Genomic DNA, 26,571 nt, shown 5'->3' on the forward strand with positions numbered 1-26,571 from the left:
GTCGCCCTGGTCACTTTAGTACACCTTGTTCTGCACAAGTAAAAGCCATCAGCAGCGGGAACAACCAGGCCTACTCCCACAGTCCCATTACCGATTTGCTTGCCAAAGATGATAGCGCAGGGAACCCAATCCAACGAAGAGGCCTCGCCTGTTCACTCCAACGCGTCTCCCGCGAAACCTGAAAGCTTCGCCGGCGACGCAACCCACCTCTCAGTCACCGCCTCGGCCGGCAGCGGCGCGGGCCAAGAAAGAGGCCGCAACAAGCTGACCCTTCTCCCTCTCACCTTCCTCATCTTCTTCCAGGTCGCCGGCGGGCCATATGGCGCCGAGCCGGCGGTGCAAGCCGCCGGCCCGCTCTTCGCCCTCATCGGCTTCCTGGTGTTCCCCTTCGTGTGGGCCGTCCCCGAGTCCCTGGTCACCGCCGAGCTGTCGACGGCGATGCCGGGCAACGGCGGCTACGTCTTGTGGGTGGACCGCGCGTCCGGCCCGTTCGCCGGCTCCCTGATGGGGACGTGGAAGTACGTGTGCGCCGCCATCGGCGCGGCCGCTTTCCCGGCGCTCTGCTCCGACTACCTCGTGCGGGTGGCCCCCGCCGTGTCAGGCGGCGGCGCCCGGGTGGCGACCATTGTCACGTTCAACGTCGCCCTGACGCTCCTGAGCTACACGGGGCTGAGCGTCGTCGGCTGGACGACCGTGGCGCTGGGCCTCGCGGCGCTGTCGCCGTTCGTGGTGATGGTCGGCGTCGCGTTGCCGAAGATCCGGCCGCGGCGGTGGGGGGCGACCGCCCGCGCCAAGGACTGGAAGCTCCTGCTGAACACGCTGTTCTGGAACCTGAACGGCTGGGACAGCGTGAGCACCATGGCCGGCGAGGTGGACCGGCCCGGGAGGACGTTCCCCGCGGCGCTGGTCTCGGCCGTGTGCATCGGTTCGCTCGGGTACGTGCTACCGCTCATGGCGGCCACCGGCGCCGTCGATGCGCCGCCGGAGGCCTGGGGAGACGGCTACTTCGCCGACGCTGCAGGTAACTTTAATTTGTCGTTTGCACGGCCAGTGGCCAGAACAGTCCACGGCACATGTTACTTGTGCATTTTGGCAAAGACCAACAGAGACAAGTAGACAACATACAAGTAGCAAAAGAGACAGGATGGAAAACTTGTCCGGCCGGGCAGCCGGCTCCCAGATTCGGCGCACGCGTTCACTCCGTCCATGGACAGTGTGGTGAATGACCGTGACATGGCATCGTCTCAGCTCCGGTTCGCCCGTGCATGCAGGTCTGATCGCCGGCGAGTGGCTCAAATACTGGATGGAGGTGGGCGCGGCGGTCTCCTCCGTGGGCCTCTACTCCGCGTCGCTGAGCAGCGCGTCGTACCTCCTCGCCGGCATGGCCGAGGTCGGGCACCTCCCGTCCCTGCTCGCCGCGCGCGCCCCGGTCTTCGGCACCCCCTGGGCCAGCATCACCGTCACGGGCGCCGTCGCGCTGGGCATGTCCTTCCTGAGCTTCGACAGCATCGTGGCGGTGACCAACTTCCTGTACGGCCTCGGGATGCTCCTGGAGCTCGCCGCGTTCCTCTGGCTCCGCGTCAGGCGGCCGCGCCTGCCGCGGCCGTACCGCGCGCCGGGCGGCGCGGCGGGGGCCGCGGCGGTGTGCGCGATGCCGGCGGCGTTCCTGGTGCTCGTCATGGCCGTCGCCGGGTGGAAGGTGTGCGCGGCCGGCGCGGGGTTCACGGCCGCCGGCGTGGCGGTGTACTACCTCATGCGGTTCTGCAGGGCCCGGGGGTGCGTCGAGTTTGCCCGCCCTGGCCCGGAGGGAGAGGGGGAGGCAGGGGAGCACGGCGGCGGTGAGAGCGGGAAGGAAGGCGAGCCTGGTGATGCCTGAGGTTGAAGATGGTGCGTGAATTCGGCAGGGGGGCGGCGCTCTTTGACGCCCAGGGGCAGGGCTGGGCTATCCAGCACATCGAAATCAGCTGCAACGAACAGGTAGTGTTTTGACCACCTCAAAAAAAAAAGGTAGTGTTTTTATATTCGTTCTCTGGGCTTCTCAACATTGGAAAAATTCAGCCCGCGGAACTGCTGCTGCTTCCTCGTCATCCTCATGGGCTCGAGTGTCGTGGATCGGGCTTTAGTTTGTGGGCCGCGCGTGAGGTAGCAGCGAGCGCAAGGAACCCGCGCAGCGCGGCGATATTCCTCCTCGTGCAATGCCTGGTGCAGTCCCACCGCAGGATAAAGGTTCGGATCGGATGGAGTATCTGGTTCTGCATACTCAAAACTAAAATCTGAATTTTAAACCTGAACTCGAATTGAACACCATTTTGGATGAAATTTCATCCCCAAAATCGAATCCGCGGATACCTAAAATCCAATTGAATACCCAAAACCTGTTTTATATGATAATATAGTAAGAGCAATAAGTACTTCCTATAAACATATACATAATATATATAACATTCACATATATAAATGAGAAAGCAATAAATAGCAAATAATTTTCTAAGTCAATTTAGAATAAATTTAGTAGTTTAAATAAACAAAGTTATTATTAAGTATACTATAAACCAAGAGTTTTTATTCGAAACGGTTATCTATGGATATCCACGGATGAAAAATCAAATTCGAACTCGAACCCGAAAATTTTTGGGTTTCCAACCCCGAAATCGTGGGTAAAAAAATATTTTTAAACCTGAAATCCGTGGATATCAGACCCGAACTCACTTGTTGCCACCTTCCCACGAGAGAAGATCACCACCTATTGACGAGGGAGGGCTGCAGCACTTGGTGCGGGATTGGTCACCGAGTGGAGGAGGCAGCACTCAAGAGACGTCCCCGCCTGCCTCCAGCCTCTGTCAGAAAACGATCGAGCAGGGCCATGGCGCGCACGTACGTAGCACGTCTCCACCCTCCGCTGTCGACATCGACCCGTCATGGGTTTACCCTGGGTAGGTGCCAACGAGGAGCGCTGCTGCACTACTTCCCAATGCACACGTGCAACGAGTGCCCATCGCTGGTGAGGGATTCCCTTTCTGGATGGGCCCCGGTGGACAGATTTGGTTATTCCTTCCTTCGGGTCTGCGTACATAGCTAGCAGATGCTGAGATTCGGATGGAGTTCCACTATTAGAAAAAGAAAAAAACGTAAATACCTAAGAGCAACTCCAACAGCTTGGTTTCCCCTTTTTTCCTTTCTCACTATATAGGGGAATCTCTTTCCCACTTCCAACTTTATAGGGGAGAAGTGTTCCAACAGTTTGATTTTTTTTCCTAATTCCCCCTGTCACGTGGGGCCAATCTGTCGTTGTCACATCTTCTTCCCTTACTTTCCCCTCCCCTCGTGTTCCTTGCTCCCGCCCGTCAGTCGGCGAGCAGTGCCCGTCCATCCGTCGGCGCAGCACCTGGTGACGACGGCCACCAGGATAGGAACGCGGCAGCGCGCCGGCGGCGGGCCGACGCTAGGAAGCGGCAGAGCGCCGAAGCTGCGCCGGCTTCCTGCGCCACCCCTGCCTTCATGGCCGGCTTTTCTTGGCCGCCGTCCTGTGGAGCGGCCATTCCCCGCCGCAAACACGCGCCGAAGCTCGTGGCGAGCGCTGCCAGCCCGCACTCGGCCGCGGGACCTCCACCCCCTTCGGCTGTGCTGTGCTTCTGTGTCCCCCGACGCCGCAAGACACCTTTGGAACTCCTCCTTCACTTGCCGGCGCCAGCTTGGTGTTCGACAAAAATTTTGCAAGGTAATTTCTATTGTTTGTTGCAGCTAGGTGTTTGTAGTTGCGTTCTGATCCAGGAGTGGCAGCCAAATGAATGCCATGCCGCTTTGTAGCTGCGTGCCAGAGGAAGTCCTTGTCCTCAATAAAACCGAGCAGCCCAATTGGGCTGTACTTCAATTCTGCTGAAGTTTGGTAGATCAGCTGTGGCTGCTCATTTTCAGCTGCTTGGAAATTGCAACTGTGCACATGAATGCAGGTCTCGCTTACAGCTTCACCATGAAAGTCGGTTACAAGGAAGTAGTGAAAAATGAATTTCTACCAAGTTGTAAAGCTGTAAATATAAAAAAGAAATTAATCATGAGCAGATTGCTAAAGCTGTAAAGCTTTGAACTTTGCATTGCTAGTCTTGAGTTAGTTTGGTTTGACATGTTGCCCTTTACCAGACAACTTATTTTTTTATTCTTGTGATGAAATAAGCCTTTTCTGTGGGTTATGTGCAGATGGACTCATTGCTCCTGAGGTTGCTTGAAGATGACTCGTCATCAGATGAGGACTATGATGTGGCGGCTATAATGCTCGCTGATCTGGCAAAGAATGAGCAGCCCAAACATGGTGGTTCTGTGCAAGGGCATGAGGTGGTTCGTTGAAACAAGCAGAAAGGAGATGCAAAGCTCTTTGATGACTACTTTGCAGAAGAACATGTGTTTGGTCCGGTCACATTCAGACGGTGGTTTAGAATGTCAAAGGAGTTGTTCTTGCGCATTGCAAGTGCTGTAGAAGCACATTGTCCATATTTTCAGCAAAGGAGGAATGCAGCCAGGGACCTTGGCCACAGTGCTTTGAAGAAGATCACTACAGCATTGCGCATGCTTGCTTATGGGGTTCCTGCTGATTCTCTTGATGAGACGCTTTACATCGCAGAGAGCACCATAATTGAGAGCCTAAGGGAGTTTGTCAAAGCTGTGGTTGAGGTTTTTGGGGAGCAATACCTGCGAGCACCAAATGAGGAGGACACCGCAAGACTTATGCAAATGGGTGCCGCTAGAGGCTTCCCTGGGATGCTTGGATGCATAGATTGCATGCACTAGCTGTGGAAGAATTGTCCTACAGCATGGCATGGGCAATTCACCAGGCATTGACATGATCCTACAATCATTTTGGAAGCAGTCGCATCACATGATCTATGGATTTGGCATGCATACTTTGGGATGCCTGGTTCTCACAATGACATCAATGTCCTCCATAGGTCTCCTCTGTTTGCAAGACTTGCTACTGGGAAGGCTCCACCTGTGAACTTTCAAGTCAATGGCCATGATTACACTATGGGCTACTATCTCGTAGATGGCATTTATCCCTCATGGTCCACCTTTGTCAAGACAATTAGAAACCCAAGCAGTAACAAGACAGCACACTTTGCAAAGGTTCAAGAAGCTGAGAGAAAGAGTGTTGAGAGAACTTTTGGGGTGTTGCAGTCTCGGTTTGCAATTGTCCGAGGACCTGCTCGATTTTGGGACCAGACGACCTTGTGGCGTATCATGATAGCATGTGTCATCATGCACAACATGATAATAGAGGATGAAAGGGGTCAACCTGAAGATTTTGTGTATGACCATGTGAGAACACCTGTGGAACCCGAACAAGATGAAGACCAAATCTACAATTTTCTAGAAATGCATCGAAACATCGAAGACCCCGTGGCACATAGCCAGCTTCGTGATGACCTTGTTGAGCATTTGTGGCAAATACATAGGCAATGAAAATTACTCTTGTAGCTGAACTACTCTTGTAGCTGAAACTACTTTTGTATCAATGTGGACTTAATGTATATTTCTCACTTTTTGTATCAATGATGATAATTGTTCACTGTTCTGCATCACTCTAAATTCTGAATTCTTTGGGTGGCAATGAGCAAAGCTGTGTATTATGATTCTTTTCAGAGTTGTAGTTTCAGATACTGAATGTTCAATTTACTGTGTTGCTGTGTGGCAACCTGATTCTTGGGCAAAGGACTGCTATTTTTTGTTTCTTGGGATTCTGTGTGCTCTCTTCTAATAATATTCACAGGAAAGGTGAATCTTGTTTAAAATACAAGTGCACAGTCAGAGACAGTTCTCATGGCTCCTCAGAAGATGGATGATGATTTGGAGGTTCAGTTTCGATGAGTGCCCACATCTTCTTCACCAGCCGTGCCATTTTATCGAAGGACAGCAAGATGTGAATGACTATGTACATAAATTCAGCAATGACTAGTGTTTTCATGGGAAGGAGAGATCTCCTGTACTTATCTGATGTACAATAGAACTTATTTCAGTGTTGGGGATTCACTCACAGTTGGAGATTTTCAGTCTGAATATTCAGAACCTGGACCTGAACTGGAATGAGCATAAATGCTGAAAATTATGCACTCCCAGAACCATGATTCAGACCATGATTCGGACCATGAACATTTTAACCTGAAAAGGAAAAAAAGAAACGAGATAGAAATGCAGCTTTGGTCTGAATCAGGTATGGACAGACCAAAGTGACTTAAATAATTCAGTCATGGGCATGGTGTAGGTGTGCTCAGAATAAACCAAAAATAAAATGGAGAGGTTCAATGAGTAGGTGTGCTCTGTGCTGGAACATATGCTTTCTGTGTAGAGTGAGGCTGATCCCTTGTGTGTGCAATGCATACTTGGATTAACAACGGTCTTCTCTAACTACAATGCAGTGTTGCAACAAGAGGTCCAGCTAGGATTAACAATAGGATAAAGTAGGAAAAAAATGTGTGCTACTTCAGAAAATACATTCATTCCACAAATAAAATATAAAAAACATGACACCAATCATACTGATACATTCAGAAAATACATTCAGAAAGATGAGACAAGACTGTGACCAAACTTGCAGAGATTGGCAAACAAAACCTGAATGAACAATACTGATAAAATCAACATCAAAGATTGGCAAAAAAAATCAAAATTAAAAGAAGAGGATCAATCAATGAGTATTTCTTCTAGTCTTTGCTATAATTCCAATGGTCTACACTCTGACTACCAAAAATGTCATCAGTAGCTTATATATGTAGTATATCAGGTTTTAATTTTTACCACATGAATAAAGTCAAATCTCTGCTAAATGGTCTTGCCTGACTAAAAATTGAAAACAGAGCACAAAGGTGGTACAGCACACAAACCAGCTATTCAGACAGACAACAAAAGTTCAGTTCCATCTCCAGCCACAATACATGAACAAAGTCAGATGGTGTATGGGAAATAATTCCAGCACATGAACCAATCTATCATAAGTCAGATCCAGTGATTATGACAACAGGCACCTTCAGTTCAAGTTATATTTTTTAATGCTTCTTGAGCACACAAGCTAACATCCACAGTAAGCCAACAACCTTAAAACATCATGCAGAAACCTCTGTTTATAGAAAAAGTATATAAATGACCACATGTTCATGCAGAAACAACTGATGTTGCTACAACTGCGATAATGCTAGCAAACACTCATCTGTTGAGGCTAGATAAACTAGGAACACATTGCAAACACTAGACACTAGACACCAAAGAAGCACTAGACACTCCCACCTCCACTACCTCCTAGTATTTCAGCTAGAATTTTAGCACGCATGGCCTCGACCTATGCCCTCTGTGTGTCATCAAGAGCACTCGTGTCCATGAACATGATTTTTTGGTCCTCGTCCTTCTTCTTTGCAGCTGCTTTGCGCTCTTCCGCAGCTGCTTGAGCCCGTGCCTTCTCACCCTTGAGCCTTAGTCTCTCTTCCTTGTTTGCTACCTTGCGCTCTTCCGCAGCTGCTTTGCGCTCTTCAATTGCAACTTTGCGCTCCTCAATGGCCTTGATTTCCATCCACCTTGAGTCCTTGTCAATCGCAAGCCTCTCCTTTGATTCGATCATCTTTTGTATCGCCTCCTTGTCACCACCGGCATCTTTCTTCAACCTCTCTTTCTCCTTCTTCCTCCCTGCAGGCCTCTTGCTCATTTCATCAGTCCCTTCATCCTCCTCACGAGCTTCAAAATCTGCTGAAGACGAACAGTTGGACCTTGGCTTCTTTGGTGGGCATTCAAACTCCCTGTCTATCCACTTCTGATTGTTTTGCAGCAATGTCCAGCAATGTTGCATGGTAAAGGGCCTATGCTTCTGCTGATCCATGGCCTTGTACCTCTCCTGGGCGAGGTTGGCCTATCAAAGCAAAAAAGAGCAAAATGTCATGATCAAGTGAACAAAATGAACAAAATGGCCTACTCACTTGTTCTTGAAGTGGGACTCCACTTGGATGCTGGCGAGCAACTTGAGCAAGACATGACTTCCATTTGTTACAACATTTTTGGATTGTAGACCAACGATGCTGGAGAGACCCGATTGTTCTAGTCATTATTGTATTGGCATTACGGTGAAAGTGCTCTGAGATGCGGCTCCAATAGGTGCTACTACTCTGATCAACTCCTGCATCAAGGGACACAAACTCCCATGCCCTGATCAAGGCAACATCTTCATCTGATGAATAATTGGCAGACCTGTGTCCTCTTTTCCTTGTTGGACTGATCAAAGTGTCGTTTTCATCATGCTCCTCATCAGCATTTGTCAATGGTTGGAAGATATTTTCTACTTCAACACTTTCATCCATCATATTGGAAAAAGAGTGGGCACTGCATATTCAAACAAATTCATCATATATAGAGATGCATGAACTAATTTTGATTTAAAAAATTTCAGCATCTCAGAAAGCAACAAATGGTACTCTGTAGCTAGAAACAAAAGGTTGAGACAACTCAAATTCAAATGCAAAGGCATATATTTTGATGCCATATACCCCAAAACTATCATCTATGTCGAGATAATCTTCCAATATTATCAAGGCCTTGAACTGTTGTAGCCACCATAAATAGTATGCAACAAAAGCATGCTACACAAATAGTCCAAACTGCTCCATCTTAAAACGTACCGGGACACTTGTTTTAGCATTCACAGTAGCAACCAAATACAGGTTTTGGGCAGCAAATTACTCCAAACCTAATTTGGATAACACTAGAAATGTTCTGAGTGCTAACAAGTAACAGCAAAAGCCAAATAACTAATAATGCACCCCAAGTGGTGTCTCCACTACAGCAGTATAAAAAAAACCTAAAAGGCACAGGAAAATTATCTTAAGCTGCATGAATTACGCGTCCTATGAGGCATCTTTTCTATCTTTTCCTTTTGGAATTAAAGATCCTCGCAGAAGCAGCTTGAAGATGCATATAGCTAAGCTTAATTTGCAGACTCGATCGATTAGCAGCAGATACATACAGGCAAGGTCAGTAACTCTGATATATCATATATGCAAGAAATGAGAACGCATCTGATATATCATACCTTGCAGACATCCCATCAAACACATTGTTGGCAACATGGGTGTCTTCCTCGGTGCCACAATTGGGAGCTGCGATGCTTGCCGACGTTGAAGAATTTGTTGTCGGTGTTGAAGCAGAGGCCACCAAAGTTGAAGAAGGCATCTTCTTCTTCGGGCCCGGCTTCTTCCTCGCTGCCTTTGCCAAGCCGGTGGTAGGTTTCTTGGGCTGTCGTGCAGCGTTCGGCCTTGGGGCATCAAATTTGTCGCAGCAGTAGGTGGAGCCACCACCCATGGTGCCCCTGGCCCAAGAAGGGGTGCTGCGCCCATGGGGGGCATGCCCGTGGATGGCATGGCCGGCGACCCCTCCATGGAGGGAATGCCCATGGGCGGCGCGGCCAGCCAACCCTCCATGGGGACCATGCCCATGGCCGCGACCTGGGAGAGGTCGGGCCAGCGCACCGCCCCGGCGGCCATGGCAGTGGATGCCATGGGCGGCGGTCTCCAGTGAAGCATGGGTGCTCGTCGGCAGCCATCAGGAGGCGGCGGCGGCGGCGGCGCTGGGCGCGGTGGTGCCGAGGTAGCGGCCCTGGCAGTCGGCGGCAGCGGGAAGGCGCGGTGGTGCCGAGAGGGAGCGGCCCTGGCGGCCGGCGACCACGGGAACGCGATGCGGGAGAGCGCGGTGGTGCCGAGAGGGAGCAGCCCTGGCAGCCGGCGACCGCGGGAACGCGATGCGGGAGAGCGCGGTGGTGCCGAGAGGGAGCGGCCCTGGCGGTCGGCGGCCGCGGGAACGCGACGCGGGAGAGCGTCGGGACAGGGAATGGGAGTTCCCTTTCTATTGGGGATTGGAATGATATTATTGGAGATTGAGAAAAATTAAAGGGAAAAGGGAGATGGAAAATCAATCTGTTGGAGGGGTTTTTTCACCATCAATTCCCTATATTGAGAAAAGGTGGAAAGAGGAAAAAGGAAGATCAATCTGTTGGAGTTGCTCTACAGGCAAGGTTCGACCTACGATATCTTTTTTCTGACAGTGACCTACGATATTTCGGTTAAGGAGGAACTCAATCTTGTTTGTACCTGCCGACAAACAAACCTCCTCCAACCCTATCTCCACCCTACAGAGCCGTGTGGTAACTTGTGCTGACAAACCGAACATGAGGGCTAGAGAGTGCCAACCTTACACCAGTCTTAATAAGTTTCATGACATTAAATATCATCAATTTTACTGACATAATAAGGAGAGAGAAGGATGGAGTTCTATGGGATGTAGGGAGAGTTTCATCACCATGAAACTCATCCGGAACAGTTGCTTAGTTTCTATTCTAGGTAACTATGTCATGAAACTATACACTGAGACTTATGAAACTACACCACATATGAGGGTGGGAAGGATGCCACCACCAGGACACGGTCACGTTGGTGACTTTGATAGATAACTCGTTCTATTTCAACCGTATTGAACTGCCGGCCTAACCGGTTGAGCCAATCAAACCATGAACCGAGAGTCTGATCGGTTCATTGTTCGGTCTGGTTCTAATAACTATGTCGTACACTTGGCCCATTGACAAATTAGGAACTTCTTAGCAGCCTAGCAACCCCCTTGAACGTTCATAGCCATGCCCTACCTTGAGCTTCTGAGCTCTTATGATATTTGCATATGACCTCTTGTAATCCTAAAATCATTATTGCTTGTTTATTTTATTAACTTTCAATTTGATTAGGTATATACGATGAGTTTAATATGCATATGTGGTAAGAGAGATAATGAATAAATTGGGTGAATAATTTGGATAATTAGCTAGCGTCGAAGGCAAAGATCCGAAGTTTGACATCAATGTGTCTTTGTTTCCAATAGTAAGCTGTATGCTCATCGATAGCGAAGAGCATGATGATAACACGGTCAATCTTAAGACTTATTAACCCAGTTCCCATAGGAGTTCATAGGATGCGTGTATGAAGGTATATATGTGAGCTAAGTTTTGAGCTCTTGCCTCAATCACATCAATTGTGCAAATATATATAATAATCCCATATGGTATTTCATTCTAATAATTCTTGTATTACTGATTTATCGTATAGCATATTAGAGCAATTTAGTGTTAGGGTCTGTTTCGAAGGGCTTTTACCGGCTTTAGCTTCAGTTTCAATTCACCTGTCAAGGCACTATAACATGAAGTGAGTTTGTAAGTCGGATAAAAATGAACTAAAAGATAGATGAAGCTTTTTTTTTTTTTGCTTTACCAGCTTTGGCTTCACCAGTGAAGCTGTTTTGGAGGAGTTCTCCCAACCGGCCCTTTAATGGTGCACCCCCCACCCCACCCCACCCCACCCTACCCCTCTCTCTATGTTTGCTCTAGTTTCGCCCTTGATTAGTCCAGCTTCCATACGGAATGGACCAAGGCCCTCTGCGAATGATATAAGATGGATCAAATAGAAAATTTTAGGTGGAAACATTACGTGCTTTAGAAATAGATATAAATATAGATTGCCAATGAAGAGAGTTTTCTAACTAATTCTAGATTTCGATCGAACCCAGGTGTTTGAGGTGTTACTTGAGCATAACATTGCAATTTGCAACCACTACGCTGTAATATAGGTCTGCTCACACATTCGTGATTTGCATTATTGTCAAAGCAATGTTTGCGCGCATATAAATGCTTCAATTACATTGTTGCGATGATCTAAAACACGTCGTGGTGAAAAACATACGCCATCATTATGATGTCATGCATATGCTACGATGGCAATCCTAGCCTCTCGCTCAATGAGGGGGTACCATCCACATTTACTTTTACATAGCCCTGCCTTGCAGCAATCATGTGATTCTGGTCTTTTATCAGTTAGTACTAAATGATTCTTAGATCGACCAGGGTCCCATCCATCCAAGTCCTTTGCCTTTCTCATCAACAATATTCGCTCACGCTGTCGGAGAGATGCGCTGTCCAGATAAAACGCAACTCCCTCCCTCCATTCCAAATTACAAGTCATTCCGAGAATTTTGGAGAGTCAAATCATTTCAAAATTTGACCAAAATTATAGAGAAAAACACAAAGATTTATGACATCAAATAGGTAGACTATAAAAATATAACTAGCAAAAAATCTAATGATACTTAATTTGTATCGTAAATATTATTATTTTATTATATAAATTTGTTCAAATTTGAAAATTTTTGACTCTCTAAGATTCTTAGAATAACTTATAATTTGGAACGGAGGGAGTATTTCACAAGGCTCATATATAGTAGATTTTTTTTTTGCGGGTATTAGAAGATTATATATTGGACCATCCAAGACAAAAAAAAAAATAATCAAAAACCGCATGAGACAATTGATTCTATATAAAGCGTGAATAAAAAAATATGTATGATTAGTAAATAAGCTAGTATAGGTCAATTGTAACTGCCACTCCTCCAAGTAGGCACGGGTCCCACCTGATTGGTGTTTTTGCTCTTGTCTTTTATATAAAATCAATATCCGGCATTATTCCGGCACTGCCCTTTTCGGAATGGTCGTGACGTGAACTTGGCTCCCCTCAGCCCAACTTGTCGGAATTCCATTATTTATATTTTGTACTATTTCTCTACTAATTAGTTCCCACCTAACTCACTAGCCAATAATGCTAGTAGTTTAACTAACGGCTACTACAAATTAAGCTATGACCGACTTTTGGATAATTGGATGTGCTTTAATAATACTATATATCGTGATCTGTTCTACTGCTCGATCATAACAAACAAGGTACTCTTCACTATATAAGCGTGCGTGCATCATAATGCAGTTTGCTAACTTTTGACGGTACTCTTCCGTTCTCGAATATATGACGTTTTGAATAAGAATAGTTCAAAAATTAAAGATAAAGTAATTGGCTTGTCCTTCTAAACGTCATATATCTAAAAACGGAGGTAATATGAATTTCATCCACTACTATATATTGTGGAGGATTATAGGACCTGCTTGGTTGGATGCCAAAATGTGAGCATGTCAATCTTTTTGTACCAAAGTGTTGGCAAGTTTAGAACATTACTTGGTTAGGTGGGCTACTTTTTTTTTTGCCTTCAACCAAACGAGTGCCAAAACATATGGATTTGCCCACATTTTGGTACGCGCATTTTGGAAGTGAACTAATCAGGTTCACAATGCATACATGCCTCGACCAAAGTATGAATCCATGCAAAAAAATAGTTTTCCAGAAGGTAGGAGGTATTTTGTATTTTTGTTCCTCATAATTTGGTCAGGAAATGCATGTGCGACGTCAGGAGGCGAGGAGCACAAGTGCCAATTTTTTTTTTTTTGATGAAACAGGAGGGGTAATCCCCTACTGGTTATATATTAAATAGAAGAGCAAGAATAGGTACAAAAGTTCTATGAGACAAAGAAAAAATTAAAGAAAATGAAAAAGATTACACAAAGACTTCTAGCCATGAAGACATCAATGGTTTTTTCCTGGGATTTGCTCTTAGGATAACTAAGGCAAATTCTTTCTTGAAGTGTTGCCAGCAGGCATCTTGCGTTAGCTGAATTCCTCTAAAGATGAAGTCATTTCGTTGCATCCAGATGCACCAGCTCATTACTATAATTATCTCCATGAAAAATGGAACATGTAATTGGATCTTGAACTGTTCCAGAGTGGCAAAGGGATAATCTTGATCAACCAAAAGGCCAAACAGGCCCCAGAAAGATTGGGCGAAGGGACAATGGATGAAGAGATGGGTGGATGATTCATCCATTTGCTGTGTACAGCAAACACAAGTATAATCAGGCATCTCCATGTTCCTCCTTCTTAGCAGTTCTCTTGTACTTAGTCTATCCTTCATGAGGAGTCAAAAGAACACGTTATGTTCATTTTGGCAAGAGGATTTCCAAAGCCAATTGAAAGCATCATGAATCACCCTATGACCATAGAATTTCTTCGGTTGGTTGTTCTATGGAGTCTGGACCATAAGAATTGAAAAGTGTGTATATCTGCCAACTCGCTTTCTTTTACCCTATACGTTACGTAGGCTGCCCCGGTGATCCACACAAATATTGGATCGGAGAGGAGGAGGAGGTGCAGTGCAGGCGTCACGGAGCGTCGGTGAATCGACCGATCAGCCAACAAGCGAGCTCCGACGACGACGGCAAGCGTACGTACATATATACCAACAGGCAGCAAGGGCCGGCTGACGATGGGTGCTCCTTCGAGTTGATCGATCTGACTAGCAGCACTTGAAAACTCTGGAGGCGACGCAAGCAAGAAAGTAGCTGCGATGACACAGTTGGTAGTGTGCTCATCGTTCGGGACGATCAACAGCGGGTGCATCCCATTTCTTTCCTCTCTCGTCTCACTCTTTAACACATGCATGTTTGGTTGGCCACAAACAAGTCAAGTAAAATTGAGTTGCTAATTTTTTGGCCGTGTTTAGATTGTTCCCCAAAATTTTTTGGAAATGAAATCTTGCTAATTTGAAGTACTAAATGAAGACTATCTACAAAACTTCTTGCATAGATGAGTTGTAAATTGCGAGACGAATCTAATGATGGTAATTAATCCATGATTAATCCATAATTTGCGGATGGTTGCTGTAGCATCACTATTGCAAATAATGGATAAAGTAGGCTCACTAGATTCGTCTCGCGATTTACACCCCATCCATGCAAAAAGTTTTATAAATAGACTTCATTTAGTACTCCATGTATGTATCCAAATATTCGATGTGATGTTTTTAGATGTAAAAATTTTGGATCTAAGAGCAACTCCAACAGATTGATTTTTTCTTTTCCTCTTTCCAATTTTTCTCGATATAGGGAATTGATGATGAAAAAAACCATTCAAACAGATTGATTTTCTATCTCCCTTTCCTCTTTATTTTTTCACAATCCCCAATAGAAAGAGAACAGAACCATACTAGGTTTCCCTGTCCCCCGCGCCGCGGGCATACTCGTCGAGGCCGTGGTCCAGTGCCTCCTCTTCCTCCTTGCCGCGGGCATGCTCGTCGCGCTCCACTCCCTCCCCTGCCGCGCCGCCCTCCGTCTGTGCCGCTCCGGCGGCGGTGGCGGCTCCTCTGCGGCCCAGTCACGCCGGCACTTCGCGCAGGGTGCGCAGCTCCTCGCCCGCGCGTGTGCCGCGGCCCTGAAGCCCCCCGGCTCGCTCGCCCGTGCGGTGGTCGCCAAGGCCGACCTCGCCATCGCCCTCGACCCCCGCGACGCCGCGCCACTCATCCTCAAGGCCCTCGCCCTCGACCTCCAGGGGCACCGCCTCCCCACGCTGCGCGCCCTCGACGCCGCCCTCGCCCCGCCGCTCGCATGCTCGCTCGAGCCGCGCGAGCGAGGGGACACGCTCGCCAGGCACGCCGAGATCGTGCTCGCACTGCACCGCCGCCGGCGGCTCGACCAGGCCGCCGCGGATCTCGCTGAGGCCGTCCGCCTCAGTCCTGAGAACGCCCGCGCCCACGCGATGCTCGGCGAGTGCTACGAGAGGAAGGGCCTGACCGCCCAGGCCCGGGACGCCTTCAAGACCGCCGCATCTATCGACCCAAAGCTCGCCGCTGCTCTCGACGGTCTCCGTCGGATAGACGGAGGCGACGAAGGCAATGAAAGGGGCGCTGCGCCCATGGGGGGCATGCCCGTCGGCGCGTGTTTGCGGCGGAAGGGAATGGCCGCTCCACAAGACGGCGGCCAAGAAAAGCCGGCCAGGAAGGCAGGGGTGGCGCAGGAAGCCGGCGCAGCTTCGGCGCTCTGCCGCTTCCTGGCGTCGGCCCGCCACCGGCGCGCTGCCGCGTTCCTATCCTGGTGGCCGTCGTCACCAGGTGCTGCGTGTCAGAGATCGCCGAAGGGACGTCGCTGCCCGCGACGCCGGCGAACTCAAGAAACGCACACGCACACAACTCACGCGAACTGGAACTGGATGAACACGAGGACACGGTCTCGTTGTGCTGCAATGTGGCAGCGTTTTCTTGACTCTATGTATTGCATATAAAGGAAAGAATACAACTGAATCGGGGCCGTGGCCTCCGACATGCGCGGCACGTCCATCACGGAGCGAATGCCATCCCAGACGCCCTAGTACGTGCCGCACGACGCGCTCCCTCGAGGACACAGCGCAAGTCAGAGCACACGATGCGCACAGCTCAACTAACAGCCATGCGCAGCTAACTGACTAACTGGAAAACAAACAGATAAGCACAAGAATTATTCAACAAATCTCCTCCTAAGTCTTGTGCACTGTCACTACTTACAAACCTGAAGGACGATCTTGGTACAGAGCTCAAGAAACTTGCTCTTGCAAAGGGGCTTTGTCAAAACATCACCCAACTGCTCATCAGTTCTAATGAAGCTCACCTCAATCTGCCCATTGTGTGCATATTCCCGGATCAGGTGAAATCTTGTATCGATGTGTTTGCTCTGGTCATGATGCACAGGATTCTTGACGAGAGAAATTGTGGACTTGTTGTCCACCCTGAGCACCGGCTTGATCACCACTGAATCCTAGCGTCGGCCTGCCGCCGGCGCGCTGCCGCGTTCCTATCCTGGTGGCCGGCGTCACTAGGTGCTGCGCCGACGGACGGACGGGCGCTGCTCACCCTGCACACCGACGGACGGGCGGGAGCAACAAGGAAGACGAGGGGAGGGGAAAGGAAGGGAAGAAGACGTGACAATGACATGTTGACCCAGGGGGAATTGGGAAAGGGAAAATCAAACTTCTGGAGCACTCCTCTCCTATAAAATTGAAAGTGGGAAATGGATTCCCCTATACGATGAGAAAAGGGAAAGGGAAAAATCAAACCGTTGGAGTTTGCTCAATGCACGTTCTCCGCTGGCTAGCGTCCCTCGTCGATCTGCTACGGTACAGTGGCGTCGTCCTTGCTGCTGCAGTGATACCGTACGTACAGTACCCTCTGTCCGTGCCAGGTCATCGATCGGACACTGGATCGGATCGGAGTCGTCTGTGCCACTCGCTTGGCGACGGCGCGCGGCGGCCGGGCCGCTAACCACCCCCCCGGCCCCGGCGGCCCGCTCGGCGATGCGCGGCTACACGACAGGGTTGCAGTTGGCCTGCTAGCTCACGGGTAGCATATACTAGCATCGCCCGGCTCGGTGCCGCTGACGTGTGCGCGCGACGGTCGACCCTGATCCAGCCGGAGGACACGCCGTACCTCAATGGAGGGGCTTGTGAAGGTGTTTGGTTGGCTAGGATAATTTTTTTTTTGATTTTTTTAATTATTTAATTTTCTATAATATGCCTTAACCTATCCTCGAAAATGGTATTTCTAGAAGCGGATGATGGCCCGTCTCTAGAAATGGCTTTATAGGACCACCATATTATTCGCTCCTGCAAACAACTATTTGTAGATGTCAAAAGCAGGAGCGAGTTCCGCACGTAACAGAAAATGCATTGTCAACCATAGTAGTGTAAATACGTCTATATTTAGTTGACGTTTTGAATAGGTATATAGAGTGCTTATTTTACATGCTTGCGAGTTTGCCGGTGTGAGTACAGCAAAAGGTTAGTTCTTCAGAAAAAAATTAATGGACGCCTCTCTGTCTCTGTGTGTGTTGTAGTTTTTATTTAAAGTTCTATTATGAAAAAACTGTGGTCGCAGTTGTATGGTAGAGAAAAACACAACACTCACAATCACTAGCTCACATCTTATTATATTCATCAAAAGTACAACGGAGACGTAGTTCTTGTCATTATCTGCAACAGATGTACAGTAATATTTCAAGGTAATCGGTAACACCTTCAGGCCTTTACGTTGAGGTCTTTTTTTTTTTTGAACAAGCTAGCAGGCAGGAGTTTTACCTTGAGCTATATATATGCAGTAGCCAGGGCGTATGGCTACATGAACGGACCGCATTCTTGCTCCGATACACTCGCAAGAGCCTAGGCTCTCCCCAAGTCACCAACTCACCATGAACCAAGAGATCCAACTAACGAAGCAGCCGTCGCAACGCCAACAGCAACAAGAACTGCCACCAGAAGATGGCACCGCCGTGCAAGATCACACATCGCAAGACCAGCAGCAACAACGGGAGCAAGACGGTGGTGATGCCGGCCGCCACCACCGGCGCAAGCTCACGGTCCTCCCGCTCGTCTTCCTCATCTACTTCGAGGTGGCCGGCGGTCCATACGGCTCCGAACGGGCGGTCCGCGCGGCGGGGCCGCTCTTCACGCTCCTGGGCTTCCTCGTCTTCCCCTTCTTGTGGGGCGTCCCGGAGTCGCTCGTCACCGCCGAGCTCTCCGCCGCGCTCCCGGGGAACGGCGGCTTCGTCCGGTGGGCCGACCGCGCCTTCGGCCCGCTGGCCGGCTCCCTGCTCGGCACGTGGAAGTACCTCAGCTGCGTCATCAACATCGCCGCGTACCCGGCTCTCGTCGCCGACTACCTCGGCCATGTCATCCCCGCCGTGGCCGGTCCGGGCAGGGCGCGCACGGGCATGGTGGTCGGCATGACGGTGCTCTTGTCCTTCGTGAACTACACCGGCCTGAGCATCGTCGGGTGGGGCGCGGTGGCGCTGGGGCTCGTGTCCCTGGCGCCGTTCGTGCTCATGACGGGGATCGCGGTGCCAAAGATGCGGCCGCGGCGGTGGGCGGTGCAGGTGACCGGGAGGAGGAAGGACTGGCGGCTCTTCTTCAACACGCTGTTCTGGAACCTCAACTACTGGGACAGCGCGAGCACGATGGCCGGCGAGGTGGAGCGGCCGGAGCGGACGTTCCCGCGGGCGCTGGCCGTGGCCGTGGTGCTGATCGCCGCCAGCTACCTGCTGCCGCTCATGGCGGCGACCGGCGCCACGGACGCGCCGCCGGAGAAGTGGGAAAATGGCTACCTAGCCGATGCTGCCGGTACGTTCAAATTGCCTTTACGTGCAATCAAGAATCTCCAAACTGCTTGTATGGTCGTTAAAGACAAAAATCGATTCCTTGTGTCTATCTATCAGTTTGTTGTTGTTGATGGTCTTATGATTATGGACCGACAGAGTCCCTTGGTTCTAGCGATCTCGTCTTCTTCCAATACAAAGTGACGGTTCAAACAATGCAGTTGTGGAGATGTAAGAAATAGCGGGCTATGAAGTTTAGCAGCAGCTTTCTCTAAAAACTACAAAAAGCCATAGCGAGCTATGGCAGAAGCTAAATCATTTAGCAGATTGATAAAATAGTCAATAATTACATACAAAATTAGAAGCATCATTGGTTGAACACTAACTCTCTAAAATATAATAGACTCAACATATCTCTTGACTACCCAACCGTACACATGTTGTTTTGTCTATGATCCATCCTAATTACATTGATTCTTTTCACTACGTCTTTGAGAGAATTACACTATGAAAATATACTAATAACTTGACCTTTACCGTTGCTAAATATCGCAAAAAAAATTTAGAGGACATTTATTACCGCTAAATCATGTAAAAAAACTTCTTTAGCGGATATAGCGGACAAATATTATATAGCTTAGCGGTATATCTTCAAAAAAGCTAATAGCAGACTATTATGTACATTGCAAAATCCTAATGACAAATACGTACACAATAAGCACAAGGGCCGAAAATGGGTCCCTGGTCGACAAACTCAGGCACAGTTAGCATAATGTAGCTGGAAGGTCATGTTTGTTTTATATTGCGCGCCTCAGAGATGCCACTAGTACATGTCGAGTGAGTGATCTGTGTTGTGAAGTCATCCTCAAGACGTGGACGGTTTGGAGAATGTTCAACTTAAAAGGCGGACCCACATGCAAGAGATATGTCCCATGATCTGGGCTTTACCTTGGGAGCAGATCTTCATAACCAAAGAAGTGCTGCAGTTCCGTTCAAAAAAAAAAAGACGTGCTGCAGTTCAACACCAGACCACGAATATAGGTCAAACATGCATCCAAGAGAGATGAGAAAGGAAATCTTGCAAAGGAGTAAGAGGGTTCCGTTCTTGAGGTTGTAAATATTTCACGCCCGCAACCTTACTGCCATTAATTTGCTTTTCGGCCATCCTTGATGGAATCTTGGTGTATCTGTGTTATAATCGCACAAACATACATATAATGGATGGAGTTTTGCTAAAACTAGGATTTTTCAAGGTTTTGCCCCCTGATTTGAGGAGTTGTCAAGTTAAAAATCTAGTGCTGTTTCAGGCACCATCGGAGGGTCATGGCTCAAGTACTGGATCGAGGCCGGCGCGGTGCTGTCGTCGATCGGCATGTTCGAGGCCCAGCTGAGCAGCGGCGCGTACCAGCTGCTGGGCATGGCGGACCTGGGCCTGCTCCCGGCCATCTTGGCGCGGCGCGCCACCCGCTTCCGCACCCCGTGGGTGGCCATCGCCGCCTCCGCCGCGGTCACCCTCGGCGTCTCTTTCCTCGGCTTCGACGACGTCGTGGCGTCCGCCAACTTCCTCTACAGCCTGGGCACGCTGCTGGAGTTCGCGGCGTTCCTGTGGCTCCGCGCCAGGCGGCCCGAGCTGAAGCGGCCCTACCGCGTGCCGCTCCCGCTGCCCGCGCTGGCGGCCATGTGCGCGGTGCCCTAGGCGTTCCTGGCGTACGTGTGCGTGGTGGCCGGGTGGAGGGTGTTCGCGCTCGCCGGCGCGCTCACGGCGCTGGGCGTCGGCCTGCACGGCGCGATGAAGCTGTGCAGGTCCAGGGAGTGGCTCAGGTTCAACACCGCCGCCGCCGCCGCCGCTGAAGATCACCATGGAAATCATGCTGCTGGAGCTGGACACAGGGTTTGAAATTTTTGAATTGCCACGCCGACACTCAGAATAAATCGGAAATGACCAGAACATGTAAAAATTCACCGTATCCTTGTGTCGTATAGAAAGAAATTACTGTGCCAGGGACTCGAACATCATGACTGCCACAACTCTCATCGCATACTGACATATACACGACGCCTAAATACACAGGTCCGGCCTGACCTGAATGATGAAGAACGTAGGACGCGACTAAATCGCTGCATAATCACTACCGGTGATACGACCTCTCTAGTGTCAAGAGCTAATCCAGATATCTGCATCGATAATTCACGTCGCGTCCATGGACACGAGAAGAACGGCGACGGCGACGGCGAGCAGAGCAGTCAAGCCGGCGCCGCCGGACATGGCGCCACGGCACCCGCCATAAGGGTTGAGCGTGCCGCTCGGGCCAAACGACCCGCTGCCGTTGAAGGAGCCCGGCGGGCCGAACCCCGACGGCGGGGTGCCGAAACCGCCGGCCGGGGGCTCGAAGCCGCCGCCAGCAGGCGGGGCGAAGCCGAAGGGAGGGGTCGTGCCGACCGCCGGGGGGCTGAAGTCGGACGACGGGGGGCTGGAGCCGACCGGCGGTGTGAAGCCCGTCGGAGGGGAGAGGCTGGTCGGCGGGCTCGCGCCCACCGGCGCGCTCGAGTTGGAGCCTCCCGCCGTGGAGCTGCAGCGCGTGCCAAGAAAACAGAGCCATGTCAGATTGTGTTCCATTCCAACCGTACGTTGGCAGAACAGAGTTGCAGAGGATCAGAGATTCAAAGAGTGCTCAGCCTCACCTTCCCGCGAAAACGCAAGATCCTGAGCCTGAAATGAACCGTCACAAGAAATCATTAGTCGTGCTCATGAACGATGTTTGATCCCTATCTGTGTAAAACAAATTGCTAATGAGTTGCTAATTACTGGGATCGTTGGTGGTGGTGGTGGCGGTGCCGTTGAACGAGCAGGTGGCGCCGGTGCTGGACATCTTCAGGTAGTAGTCGTTGTAGGCGTAGGAGGCGAGCGCCGGCAGGTTGTTCTGCTGGTAGCAGGGCCCGCCGGGCTGGATGGCGGAGCAGTCGGCGTGGCCAGGCCCGCACGCCCAGTTGAGCCCGGCCTGCAGCGCCGCCGGGTCCGCGCTCTGCAGCGCCACGCAGAACGTCCCCGTCGCCAGCGCGCGCATCGCGGCGTACGCGGCGTCGGCCTCGGCGTCGCTGGCCTCCGACGGGCGGGACTTGAGGAACAGCGGCGAGCCGGCCGAGTTCAGGAACCGCAGGACGTGGCCGGCGACGCCTGACCACGCCGGGGCGGCCAGCGCCTGCGCGGACACCGCGCTAGACACCTTGACCCGGCCGTCGAGCCCCGCGGCGGCGAGCGCCGAGCGGAGGTTGAGCATGGCCGGGACCAGGAAGTAGGCGTTCCCGGGGGAGTTCGTCAGCACGTCGTCGCCCGCCAGGACGTGCGTGATCCTGGCCGCCGGGAGGAAGCGCGCGACGTAGGTGGTGACCCAGAGGTCGGCTTCCTCCTGGAACTCGGCGATGTGCTCCAGCTGCTCGTTGGGGATGGTGAGCATGAGCTCTGCATCGCTGCCCGCTAGGGATCGCAGCAGCTCGGGGTCCGCTCTGCACACGCGAGCATGGTTGGTCTGTTTAGACTGAACGATCTTGGCGAACTCTGACGGAGAATTTTCTGAGGGGATCAATATGCCTGTAGATTGTGAAAGAAAATGAGAAAAGGTTACAGTAAATCACTAAATCTGGCTTTAGTGTTGGTTCCTACAGACTCAGGTGGGTAACAAATATTGTTGACGAATATTTACAGTAGCAGACAATAAAGATTTAAGTGGCTGCATAAAAAAAAGGCCATATGAACTTCATAGAGTATGCACAATAGAGGAGTATAACTTAGCCTTCATAGTGTTCAGTATCTCTTCTTTTTAGGAAAAACCAGAGTTCAGTATTTCAGTTGAGAGTTTAAGAATAAAAACAGATTACTGGTTGCACGTGTGTCAACAATGTTTAAAATACTTGCTCTGCAACTGCTACTAAGAGCAGTTATAGCTACAGCGAAGCCATTTAGGGGTTTGAAAAAATTGGAAAAAAAAATCAGATACTTGGTATAACCTCTTCGCTGACTCATCACCAAACATGTCATCGTAGGAGTATTGTACATGACACTTATCATCATCATAGGAGTACATGATGTACATCACAGCACCATTACTTAACAGATAACAGATCCATCAAACCATCACCATAGTTCATCGCAGGAGTACAACCTACAGGCTCTACAGGACACTAGGACACCATAGCTGAAATATGGCTCTAGTTCAGTGTGGGCCGGCCGAAGCTTTTAGCGGCAGCTAAATGAAGGACTTTTTAGCGGCTATGTCCAGGTAAGAGCAGCTAAGAGACGTCTCAGAAATTGTAGCGGCTATCTTAGCGCCGCTATATATAGCTGGATATCTAAACGAGCTATCCATCATCATTGAGTTCCAATAGAACCAAACAGACTAATCGACTGTAGTGGGGAAGTAGAGTGTGTTTCAGTATTGAGTCAGTGGAGAGTTTCAGAATAGGTTATAGGTGACGTGTCAAGCAGCATCATTGTTTTTTTTTGGCAAAATAGTCATTTTGGTCCCTCAACTTTTTTTTGTAGGGTCAAATTGTCCATCAACTTTCAAAATGGCCAATACAGTGCTTCAACTTTTAGTTTAGGGTCATACATATCCCTATGCTGATATTATTCCATAATAACATGAAATGAAATGCAAAAAGTCATTTTTACCCTTATCTTCTTCTTCTCTTCCCCTCCTTAATTTCCACTCTTCAAGCGCTCGCAATATAATGTGATGCATGGTAAATAAAATTATATGTTCCAAAATTAACACTTGTGATGTTCAGCTCATAAATACATTGATACTCATGCCGCTACACTGATTTGCTTGTATTGCTAAATACATTTTTTAGTAATAATAAACTGTTGAGAAATTTAGAAGATGAAGGAGACAAGGGTAAAGAGGATTTTTTTTTGCATAAATCTCATGTTATTATGGAGTACAACATAACATAAGGATGAGTTTGACCCAAAATGAAAGTTGAGAGACTATATTAACCTATCTGAAAGTTGAGGGATGAACTTGACTCTCAGATTAAAGTTGAGGGACCAAAACACCTATTTTTGTCTTTTTTTCTTTTTAAAAAAGGAGAGTATTCGCATCATTCAATTTCTTAAGCTTGAGGAGAAAGTCTGATAAACTTGGATACGGCACATGTGTCGGGCACTCTCTTTTTTTTTACTCAAGATAAGGCATGAAAAAAGGGTGCAAAAGCACAAGCATATCCTAGCCTTTGTAGCAGTAGTAGCTTATGAAAAAAAAAGGGCCCTTGCAATCCTCTACATTTGTAGCGTGCAATCCTCTCTCTCTCTCTCTCTCTCTCTCTCTCTCTCTCTCTCTCTCTCTCTCTCTCTCTCTCTCTCCTCTCTCTCTCTCTCTCTCTCTCTCTCTCTCTCTCTCTCTTTGGTGAAGTAAAGAATCTTAGCGACAGAAAGGAAGCCCTTTTTAGGGGACGACGGAAAGAAAAAGAAAAGCGACCAAGCGAGGAAGGAACCCGGTGTCACCAAAAAGGCCGTGAAAATCTGCACGGGATGACAGCAACACGTACCTGACGCGTTGCAGAGAAGGAAGGCGAGCATGAAGACGCATCCCTGCCATCGTTTCTTCAGCATCCTCGGACGACAAGGCCTGCAAGTGTGGTGCACGGTAGCGCCCCCTCGTCGAACTGAAATTTTCACATGAAGATTTCAGAATTTCATGCAGATCGAGACAGTGCTGATGTTTAGGTGCACGTCAATCTCAGGAAATAAAACCAGAGACTATTACGGAGGTTTCATCGAGGCGCACACCAAAACTAAGCATGTCATGTCGAGATCACAAGGCTGGTTGATTAATTCGGGGTGCTACAAATTCATCACAGGTCTTACAATATTCTGAATGTCTCTCTCGGCATTCATTGAGTTTGGATGTGTGTGAAGTGTGATTTGAAAATTTGAATGCACGCCCCGGCCAAAATGACATTTTTGTCCATCTTTTGATGTATCCTACTCCCTCCGTCTCCGAAAGAATGCAACTCCCGTTTTATAAGAAGTCGAACAATTTCAATTTTAAATATTTGATTAATCTTTTAAGAAAGTATTAACTTGTCGGAGAGACAATCGGTACCGGTAAAGATCAGCTAGTGACAAGTACTACCAATGAAACTGGGACGTCAAGATCATAGCCAGGTTGGTGTGCCGAGCAGCTTCTTGGGGTGCGAGTGCGACGTCACAGGCGAGAATGATCGAGATGCGCGACGGACGCGCGTCAGAGGCGAAGCCGGACAGACTATAGAGTCAGCTTCCGGCCACGAACCTCACCCCAGGTGTCAGCAGGTTGTGGGAGCAAGCTGACACCGCTTGGCTGTGGCCTCCGCTTGTCCAGATGGTTGGTGAACTAACTAGCAACTTAATCTGAAGTTGCACTACATACCTACGGAAGAGAAGGGTTGCATGATACATCACAAGGTATGCATGAAGTTGCACTACATACCTACGGAAGAGAAGGGTCCGCATGCAGAAATGATTCGCGGTTTGCCGTTTCGGCCATCAGTACAACGGTATGGGCTCAAGTATACACTCCTGATGACTACCTACCTTGTGGTGGAGTGGAGAGACGAAACGAAACCAATGCAGAAATGATTCACCACATGCATGATACATCATACATGCTGCCCACCGAGAAGGAAAAAGGTATGTTATAGTTAGTCGGTACGACTTGAACAAAAGGCAACACAAATGAGAGTCGACTGTTAGTATTGATCTCCGCTAGTTGGCCCAACGGCAAACTGGGCCCTTGACTCGCGTCCTGATCGGGGACGCCCAGCCCAAGATGAGGCTGGTGGGCCCCGTTGTACAGCCCTATAAAGAGCAGATGGGGACTAACAGCTCGTGACATGAGGTTTCCCGCTGTTAGTTCCCCACCGCCCATAACCCTAATCCGATTTAGAGAAGGGCTGTCAGCAACGGGAAGTGCCACCAGCACCGCCCTCCACATCTCCGGCGAACCGCTGCGTCAACGGCCCTCGCCGACCTCGCCATCGCCACCGCGACGCCTCTGCACGGGCGGCGGCCATGCCTAGAGCAATCTTTCCCTAACGAATCAGTGATGGCCAGGTCAAGTCCCTCAAGAATCAGTGAGTACTCCCACTCGATCTACTGCTAGTTGATCCAAAGTAATCTAACATCGACGGCACGGTATTGGCAGACAAACGACGAAGTGGCAGCAGAAGCTGCAAGTGAACTTAAAACAGAGGAGGGAGATATCCTGGTTCCTGACGACAGGAAAGCCAAGAAGAGGTGATATGAGGAAGGAACGAAGCCGCACCTCGAGTTGAACGAAGCTGCTCGATGGCCTCTCCGATCCGATCGAGCTCTAGTCTCCTTGGAGGCTCCCTGACGAAACGAAAACGAGACCCCCGGCTCGATCGGAATGCGTGGCGAAGGAAGCGTCCCTCCCCTGGTGATCTTCGCTTCACCCTGTGTTTGTTGGAGCTAGCCGACGCGAGCGGGTCAGGATCCCAGCACCAGCGGCAGAGGAGGTCTCGTGTGTCTCTAGGGGAGGGGAGGGAGGTCAGAGGCGTAACCAAGCCGGCCGCCCGGCCGGCCGGCTTTACACGCACACCGCTCGACCCGCAAGCGCATACGTTCCACAGGGTGCGATTAGGACGCTAATGACGTGCGCTAAGCGACGCTGCAGCGCCGATAAGCGAAGTGGAGAGAGACGGAGACTCCTGCGATGCACGCGTTGCGCTGTGCTCTGCGTACA

At 49.6% G+C, this 26,571-nt stretch overlaps 6 protein-coding genes across 7 annotated transcripts; 4 read left to right on the plus strand and 2 right to left on the minus strand.

Moving 5' to 3' along the window:
- Positions 1 to 62: 62 nt before the first annotated feature.
- Positions 63 to 5,563, plus strand: LOC120693159 (probable polyamine transporter At3g13620). 2 transcript variants are annotated; one of them, XR_005682871.1, is made up of 3 exons: positions 63 to 1,021; positions 1,272 to 1,977; positions 4,195 to 5,563. XR_005682871.1 is itself a non-coding variant. In XM_039976566.1 (2 exons), the coding sequence occupies exons 1-2, from the start codon at positions 109 to 111 to the stop codon at positions 1,874 to 1,876; spliced, it is 1,518 nt and encodes a 505-aa protein (XP_039832500.1). In that variant the 5' UTR covers positions 63 to 108; the 3' UTR covers positions 1,877 to 5,563. The 2 variants fall into 2 exon arrangements, 1 of the variants encoding a protein (XP_039832500.1); XM_039976566.1 differs by having other exon boundaries at positions 1,272 to 5,563.
- LOC120689223 lies at positions 1,885 to 4,782 on the plus strand. The gene is made up of 3 exons (XM_039971537.1): positions 1,885 to 1,977; positions 4,195 to 4,332; positions 4,495 to 4,782. Exons 1-3 carry the CDS (start codon positions 1,885 to 1,887, stop codon positions 4,780 to 4,782), a joined length of 519 nt encoding a protein of 172 aa, XP_039827471.1.
- A 1,687-nt stretch (positions 5,564 to 7,250) lies between the features above and the next one.
- Positions 7,251 to 8,095, minus strand: LOC120691188 (caldesmon-like). The gene is made up of 2 exons (XM_039974196.1): positions 7,950 to 8,095; positions 7,251 to 7,882 (listed from the first exon to the last, which is right to left on the minus strand). The coding sequence occupies exons 1-2, from the start codon at positions 8,073 to 8,075 to the stop codon at positions 7,322 to 7,324; spliced, it is 687 nt and encodes a 228-aa protein (XP_039830130.1). The 5' UTR covers positions 8,076 to 8,095; the 3' UTR covers positions 7,251 to 7,321.
- Positions 8,096 to 9,543: 1,448 nt separating this feature from the next.
- Positions 9,544 to 16,495, plus strand: LOC120689224. Its single transcript, XM_039971538.1, has 3 exons — positions 9,544 to 9,714; positions 14,901 to 15,819; positions 16,275 to 16,495. The coding sequence occupies exons 1-3, from the start codon at positions 9,544 to 9,546 to the stop codon at positions 16,493 to 16,495; spliced, it is 1,311 nt and encodes a 436-aa protein (XP_039827472.1).
- A 1,346-nt stretch (positions 16,496 to 17,841) lies between these two features.
- On the plus strand, positions 17,842 to 20,616 carry LOC120691908 (probable polyamine transporter At3g13620). The gene is made up of 2 exons (XM_039975112.1): positions 17,842 to 18,851; positions 20,134 to 20,616. Exons 1-2 carry the CDS (start codon positions 17,924 to 17,926, stop codon positions 20,520 to 20,522), a joined length of 1,317 nt encoding a protein of 438 aa, XP_039831046.1. The 5' UTR covers positions 17,842 to 17,923; the 3' UTR covers positions 20,523 to 20,616.
- A 160-nt stretch (positions 20,617 to 20,776) lies between these two features.
- LOC120691909 (nuclear envelope pore membrane protein POM 121-like) lies at positions 20,777 to 26,397 on the minus strand. Its single transcript, XM_039975113.1, has 5 exons — positions 26,131 to 26,397; positions 24,374 to 24,490; positions 21,633 to 22,415; positions 21,509 to 21,536; positions 20,777 to 21,396 (listed from the first exon to the last, which is right to left on the minus strand). Exons 2-5 carry the CDS (start codon positions 24,435 to 24,437, stop codon positions 21,015 to 21,017), a joined length of 1,257 nt encoding a protein of 418 aa, XP_039831047.1. The 5' UTR covers positions 24,438 to 24,490; positions 26,131 to 26,397; the 3' UTR covers positions 20,777 to 21,014.
- Between the last annotated feature and the right edge of the window lie 174 nt (positions 26,398 to 26,571).

The sequence above is a fragment of the Panicum virgatum genome, chromosome 9N (assembly GCF_016808335.1).
Source record: "Panicum virgatum strain AP13 chromosome 9N, P.virgatum_v5, whole genome shotgun sequence".
NCBI lineage: Eukaryota > Viridiplantae > Streptophyta > Magnoliopsida > Poales > Poaceae > Panicum > Panicum virgatum.